Genomic DNA, 8,069 nt, shown 5'->3' with positions numbered 1-8,069 from the left:
TTTTTTGGTCTGTAAATACGTGTTTCAGAATTCGAGTGTTACTTTGTGACATTTTTGAGCCATTTACAGACGTATCTAGTCTGTAAATAAGGGTTTTGTCAAATTTTTGTTGAAGTGTTGAAATTTTTTGGCATTTACACACTTCTTTGGTCTGTAAATAAAGGATTCCATGAAATTTGACTAAGAGTGCATTCTTGAGTTTTATTTTGAAGAGATAAGAAAAGACTTTTAGTTTTTGTATTCTTGAGTTTTTGTTTTAAAAGAAAGGGAAGGGAAAGAAAGGGAAAAATATGATGTTTTGATCCCAACACTTTCTTGCCAAAAGTGGCAAGATTTGGAAGGAAAAGTGGTGAAATTATTATTATACCCCTCAAACTTATATAAAGGTTTTAATTACTACAAGGATATAAATGTAAAATTGTATCTTTTTATCCTTTATTTTCCTTCCCTTCTAACTCAAGAATACATTTAACTATCAACTTTCTTTTCTTTTCTTTCAACTCGAGAATGCCTTTTTTTATGTAATTATGTATCCTTTCTTCCCCTATCCAATCTTCTCCTTTCTTTTCTTTTAATAAAAACTCGAGAATACAGTGTAAGTGTTGGAAAGTAAGCATTTACAGACATATTTAGTCTGTAAATACAAGTTTTTGTTGAAATTTGGAATTTGGTTAAGGAAAGTGAGCATTTACAGACGTATTTGGTCTGTAAAAACAAGTTTTTGGTGAGACTTGGAAAATGGTTAAGTAAAGTCATCATTTACAGACGTTTTTGGTCTGTAAATATGAGTTTTGTGTTGGTAATTTGGATTCTGGTTACAAGTTTGTGGTGTTTACAGACTTACCTGGCTTATCAAGTGTTGATGATTTGATAAAATAGATAGTTACAAACGTTTTTGATCTGTAAATCAACATTTTGGTGACTTGAGTTTGCGATCAAGGAAAATTGCCATTTATAGACGTCTTTGGTTTGTAAATCATCAGTTTGTGACTCGAAGACTTATTGGTGTGGTTGTGATCGGTGACTTGAAAAAATTGCCATTTACAGATGACTTTGGTCTGGAAATCAACATTTTCAAAAACAAAATTTTCTAGAATCATTTTTAGTCGATTACCAATCCATGTACAAAATTTTGAAAATTCCAAAATTTTTTGGACATTTACAGACGACTTTGGTCTGTAAATAGCACCTTTTACAGAATTCTGAAATTTTTCTAAGTCTTTTCATCTTCATATCTTGTAATGGCTTCAAGGGAAGCTTTAGCTCTTGTTTCCGAAGGAAGACCTCCTGTTTTGTATCGAGGTTCATATCCACAATGGAAAAAGAGGTTTTTGAATTGGATTGATAGACAACCTTAAGCTAATAACATCGGGAAATCATACAAGGAAGATCTTGCAGTCCACAAGAATCCAGTGAGTGGTAAAATTCTTCCAAAAGAAAGTTGGAACACTTAACAGAAAAATCATTCTAATGTTGATCAACTCTCAGTATCTTTTCTTTACCAAGCTCTTCCAGATGATATCTATTGCGATGTTGATTCTTATGAAAGTGGAAAAGATATTTGGGATGAAGTTGAAAAATAGATGGAGGGTTTTGATGTTTCAAATACCATAAGATTGTCAAATGTACTTCATTTGTATGAGACTTTTAAGCAACAAAAAGGTGAATCTCTACATGAAGTCTACATAAGGTTCTGCAATGTGATCAATGAGTTGGGAAAGAATGATGTCAAAAGAACCAACATGGAATTGAACATCAAGTTCATCAAGAATCTTGAAGATGAATGGCAAGTATGTGGTACTAAACTCAATCAACAATGAGGTTTTGATAAACTCACTATTTACACCTTGTATGAGAAGTTGAAGTTGAATATTGATGTTGTTCAGAAGGAACAAAAGAAGAAAGAAGAAAGTGTTACTTCTGATCCCCAGGCTTTAGTTGTTGAACAGAAGACTTCTATATCTTCAAGAAAGAGTTTTGTTGCAATTGACACTGATTCAGATTTAAGTAAAGTAAGTGATCCTGATATGGATGAAAAAAGAGACGAAAATGTACAAGGACCTTGCTTATTTCAGAAAGGCTTTCAAAAAGAAATATTTCAAAAAGAAGCCTACCAACAATCAACTTAGCACTTCATCAGTTTCTTCTTATGCAAAGAATACCCATGTTCCTAAGTTTGAGACCAAGAATGAGTTTGTTGGTGGTGACAAGAAGATTGAGAACCTGAAAAACTTTGAGAAGAAGGTCTAGGAAAAGAGGGATGAGGATACAAAATGATACAATTGTGGTACCTCTGGTCATTTTGCCATTGATTGTAAGAAACCTCATCAGAAGAACTCCGAATACTATAAGTATAAACTCATGCTGGCAAGACAACAAGAAGGTGGTATTTCTCTCATTACAGAGGATGACAAATGGCTTCACCTTACTGATGATGAAACTAAAGAGCATTCTGCCAATGTGTGCTTTATGACAAAGATCAAGAGATCTAAGGAGTTAGATGAAGGTCAATCTTCCTCAGAGGCTGATGATGAGGTAATCAAAATTCCTCTTTTTGGGTAAAGGTTACCCCGATCAATATAAAATCAACCATTGAAACTTAAGTACAAGTAATATAGCAGAGTACCATATTAGTTCACATACATGACATGTCATGTATATGTAAACCATGATGAACAACAATGCAATGAAAGCAAAACAAATACAATGACAATAATAAACAAGAAACTAAATCACCATCATAGACTCAAAGAAGCTCATTACAGCCGGCCCCCTTCATAACACTAAGTAGATGTTGTATCCCAAAGAAAAGAAGGTATCCTCGATTTGTCGAGTAGTTCCCCACCTTGAATGCCTTGTCTGAATTTGAGTGTAGCAATCTCGAGACGCACATTATGAACCAGTTGGAAGAAAATGTTTTAAGTCTCATGGTTTTGGTCACTTCCAGTCATAGTGTCCCAATCAGCGAGCACTTCCTGCTAAAGATATAGAAAGCTTACCAGATGTTGAAACTGAAGAAGGTGAACCAGTGTACGATGATGACGAAAGTGAAGAAAGATATATTGGTGGAGATGTTGGAGAAATGCTGGTAGTCAGAAGAGTGATGCATGTTGATGAAGTTGTAACTGATGTTGCCCAAAGAGAATATATCTTCCAAACCACATGTACTATAAAAGGCAAGGTGTGTGATCTAATCATTGATGGTGGAAACTGTGCTAATGATGCTTCAACTTATATGCTAGAAAAACTGGAGTTGCCTACCACAAAACATCCTCGTCCATACAAATTACAATGGCTCAGTGAAGGATCTGAGGTAAAAGTTAACCGACAAGTTACTATTCTCTTTTCCATTGGATCTGTTTATGAAGATAAATTTTTTTGTGATGTTGTCCCTATGGATACTTGTCATATTTATAATGGTCGTGCAAATTCTTTTTCATTATTTCTAAGTAGGAAGAAGGTCCCATTGACTTCTCTGAAACCCAATGAGTTACTGAAAGTAAACAAGAAAGACCGGCCCAATGAGTCTTTGTTTGTGTCCCAAACTGAAGTTGAGGAAGAACTCACTGGAGGTACTTTAGTCAAGATGTTACTGGTGCTTGAACGAACTGAAAATAAGGAGTTAACTGGTGTCCCCAGCCTCCTGAAGTCTCTACTGAAGGAATTCATTGATGTTTTCCCAGAAGACCTACCAGAAGGTTTGCCGCTAGTAAGCGGTATTGAACACCAGATTGACCTGGTTCCAGGCTCAGCTCTTCGTAACAAAGCTGCTTACAGATGTTCACCAACTGAAGCAAAAGAATTACAAAGACAAGTCGATGAGTTGGTTGCCAAAGGTTATGTGAGAGAATGTATGAGTCCTTGTTCAGTCCCAGCTCTCCTGGTTCCAAAGAAAGATGGTTCGATGAGAATGTGTGTTGATAGTAGAGCTATAAATAATATAACTATTAAGTATAGATATCCCATTCCCATATTGGATGATATGCTTGATGAGTTACATGGCTCCAGTGTGTTTTCTAAGGTTGATCTCAGAAGTGGTTATCACCAGATTAGAATGAAAGATGGAGATGAGTGGAAGACTGCATTCAAAATTAAAGGAGGCCTTTTTGATTGGTTAGTAATGCCTTTTTGTTTATCTAATGCTCCGAGTACTTTTATGAGACTAATGAATGAAGTTCTCAGGCCACTTATTGGTCAGTTTATTGTGGTTTACTTTGATGATATTCTTATATATTCGAAAACTGATGCTAAACATGTTAATCATTTAAGAAGTGTATTTGAATTACTAAGAAAACACCAGTTGTATGACAAACTGGAGAAATGTGATTTTATGGAAGAAAGTGTAATATTTCTTGGTTATGTGGTATCAAAAGAAGAAAATTCCATCAATCGTTCCAAGGTAGAAGCCTGATCATGGCCAGTTCCTACTACAATCACTGAAGTAAGAAGTTTTCATGGACTAACATCTTTTTATAGAAGATTTATCAAGAATATCTCTACAGTTGTGGCCCCAATTACTGATTGTCTAAAGAAAGGTGTATATGACTAGCTTAAGTCTGCCCAGTTGGCATTTGAGTTGCTAAAGGAGAAGCTCGATTCAGATCCAGTTCTATCTTTGCCATATTTTGATAAATTATTTCAATTGGAGTGTGACGCCAGTGGTGTGGGTATGGGTGCAGTTCTGGTACTAGCAGGGCGTCCAGTGGCAAATTTCAGTGAAAAACTTAATGGCTCAAAACTGAAGTATAGCACTTATGACAAAGAATTTTATGCCATCATTTGCGCTATCACTCACTGGTCTCATTATCTGAAGCCAAAACAGTTTGTTTTATTTTCTGACCATGAAGCACTGAAGTTCATAAATGGTCAACATAAGCTTAATGTCAGACATGCAAAATGGGTGGAGTTTTTGCAGTCTTATTCTTTTGTTTTCAAACATAAAGCTGGAGTAGCCAATGTTGTTGCTGATGCACTTTCCAGAAGGTGTTCATTGTTATCAATCCTGGAAGCAAGAGTTCTTAGATTTTCTTTCATTAAGGAGTTGTATGCTGCTGATCCAGACTTTATTGATCGTCTCACTGAAGCTAACCAGAAAGGACCATTTGTTGTTCAAGATGTTTCTTATTTAAGAGTGAAAAGTTGTATATTCCAAGGGGTTCCATTAGAGATTTGCTGATAAGGGAAGCACATGGAGGAGGTTTAGCTGGCCATTTTGGTATTAACAAGACTGGAGAGATTCTTATTGAACACTGCTACTGGCCAAGTTTACTGAAGGATGTCCAGAATATCATCAGTCGCTGTCCAACCGTTCACCAGGCGAAGGCAACTTTTCACAAGGGTATGTATACTCCTTTCCAGTTCCAAGCTAACCATGGGAAGATCTTAGTATGGATTTCATTGTTGCACTGCCTAGAACTCCCAGAGAAAAAGATTCAATAATGGTGGTCGTTGATCGTTTTTCAAAAATGGCTCATTTTATTCCTTGCAATATTACAAATGATGCTTCAGCAGTGGCAAATTTATTTTTCAAGGAAATTGTTCGCTTGCATGGGATTCCAAAGACCATTGTTTCAGATTGGGATGTGAAGTTTCTAAGTGTCTCTAGTAGCAGCCAGTAGTGATCCACCAGTAAAGTTTTCCACTGAAGCACTCCAGTGACCAGGTCTAGTCTAGTCTCCGGATGGATGCTCCAGATGTACGTCTCCAGAGGAAGTCCAGATTTCAGTTTCTAATTGCCTTAATAAAGTTTGTTTCAGTCACATGTTTGTGGGACCCCAATAAAGAAGGAATGACAGCTGTCGAAGATAATGCCAAGGAAGGAGTGAGTGGCCACATTTTTTCTAACAGTTTGTGGGCCCTCTTACAAAAGGAATCTTTCTAGAAGTTTTGTTTGCCCATGATAGCCTTTTATTATTTAATTATTGTTTTTCGTTAATTCCTAGGAAATAGGGGTTGTATTTCTCATTGTAAAATTAGTTTTTTTAATTTAGTGAAACTAATAGAGCAGCCTCTATTTCTTTGAAATCTTCATTTACCTTTATAGATCTTTGATCTTGGTAGTTTGGAGTGATTCCTTCATCTATATTTGTGGTGGTTCGTCCTTTATCAAATATAGTGGTGAAATCCAAAATCTTCGATTCCTTTATCTGTGTTTGTGGTGGGTAGACCTTTATCAAACATAGTGGTGGGTTGGAGTGTTTCCTTTATCCTTGATTCCGGTGGCTTGTCCTTTACGAATCTTGGTGGTGGATTCTTTTATCTATCATTTTATTTTATTGTCTTGTTTGTTGTTTTGTTTCATAAAAACCAGAAAAGACCAAAAAATATTTAAATTCCGCTGTGCAAGTTCTTTGGTTGATTTGTTGTTAAATCTGTTTTGCGTGTATTTACACATCACTTTCAGCACAGGGGTGGCATGGGATTCGATTTGAAGGAAGGAACATCAAGTTCCGTGGTATGGAGTGGTTTGGTAGTCTCAATGTATTCCTCGCCATTCTTTCCACTTGTGGCTTATCTTCCATGGGAAATTAAAAACGTAGGATAAGCTGAAATACTGGGACGGTGGTGGCAAAGTTAATCTCAATTTGCAATATTTTGCGCTTTGCAAACTGGGTCCTGATTCACATTCTCACTTGTTTTTTTAGTGTCATTCTTCAGTACAGGTTCTAAACACGGTAAAGGACTTAGCTGGCATTCAAACACCTTTAGCTAAATAGGAAGATGTTACTCAAGGGCTTATTCCACGAGCAAAATCTAGATCAGCAACGAATGTGGTCGGGAGTTTATTGGTGGCTGCCATGGCTTATTTCATATAGCAAGAGTGCAACAATAGACTTTTCTGTAACAAAAGAAGGACGGTGTCTCCAGTACTGGAAAGCATCAAGTCAACAGTACGATTGAGATTGGTATCCATGAAATTTATCCTCCATAGAAATATCCATATTTGAGCAGCTACTTGAATTATCCTCCAAACTAAGCGTTGCATTAAAATCACCCAAAAGACACAAAGGATTATTGCCAACAAATTTGTTGTCCATAGAAAGATCATTCCACAAGGCTCTTTTAAACATATTTATTATCAGCATAAATAAAAGAACAAAATAATAATTTTTTTATTAGCTTTGAGAATAACCTGGGCATGTATCACTTGATCAAATTGGTTAACAACCATAATATCAACATCATTTGGATTCCAACCAAGTATAATACAAGGACTTTTAGTACACATACAACCATTTGATATCCAAATCCAGTCATGAAACACTTTGGAACAAATCTCTTTCAGCTTAACAAAAGACACCGGAGACTCCAAAATGGCCCAAACCGACAATTGATTATCAGAGACTAATTGATGAACCTCCTTTTGTTTTTGGGGGTTGGTTCATCCCCTTATTTTCCAGGAAGCCATGTTATACATTAGGAACCACTAAAGCAGAAGTGCTTGCTCCTGTGGTACCCATTGACTTCTTCTTGGTATGAACATCCTCTACCTTTGGGTAAACCTTTAATGCTAGACTCTTATACTTGTCAGATGTGCTTGTCTTCTTAGGGTCGACATAGTTATGCTGGAGCACTAATTGAATTGGCGGGTAAAGTTGGTAATTGCTATTCCAAACTTAGAAGGTAATGGTTATTCGAAACTGCCTTCAGTGCAAAGTTTCCGGCCATGATAATAAAAATTGTCCCCATTCTGTGAAAACTTAAAAAGACAACCTAAAGGAGGATGGATGCCACTATTGTACGAAAGAGATCAAAAAGGAAAACTGAACAGCAATAATCAAGGCAGGACGCGGGTTTTCGTGTGAACAAACAAAAGCACAACTGGGTTTTTAAACAAAAATTGCCAGAAAAGCAAGCTGATAAACCTGTTGGGGAAAAGGCGAATGAAATGGATAAAGCCAAATAAAAAATGGATACTAATCAGAAACCTAAGAGCCGTGATAAGAGGCAGATTCCAACTTCTAATACTTATGATGTTTTGGCAGATTTGCAAAGTGAGGGAAGTATTAAGAACAAGCCATGTAAACCTGGTTTTGAATTTGATTCTGATGATGAAGAAGTTATCTTTG

The 8,069-nt window shown here is 36.3% G+C and overlaps 1 protein-coding gene across 1 annotated transcript; it reads left to right on the top strand.

Annotated features, from left to right (window-relative positions):
- Positions 1-1,583: 1,583 nt before the first annotated feature.
- On the top strand, positions 1,584-5,176 carry LOC122610276. Its single transcript, XM_043783274.1, has 6 exons — positions 1,584-1,790; positions 1,887-2,051; positions 2,320-2,535; positions 2,954-3,883; positions 4,022-4,399; positions 4,550-5,176. The coding sequence occupies exons 1-6, from the start codon at positions 1,584-1,586 to the stop codon at positions 5,174-5,176; spliced, it is 2,523 nt and encodes an 840-aa protein (XP_043639209.1).
- The last annotated feature ends 2,893 nt before the right edge of the window (positions 5,177-8,069 follow it).

The sequence above is a fragment of the Erigeron canadensis genome, chromosome 8 (assembly GCF_010389155.1).
Source record: "Erigeron canadensis isolate Cc75 chromosome 8, C_canadensis_v1, whole genome shotgun sequence".
Classification (NCBI taxonomy): Eukaryota; Viridiplantae; Streptophyta; class Magnoliopsida; order Asterales; family Asteraceae; genus Erigeron; species Erigeron canadensis.
This window is presented reverse-complemented; position numbering and strand designations above follow the sequence as displayed.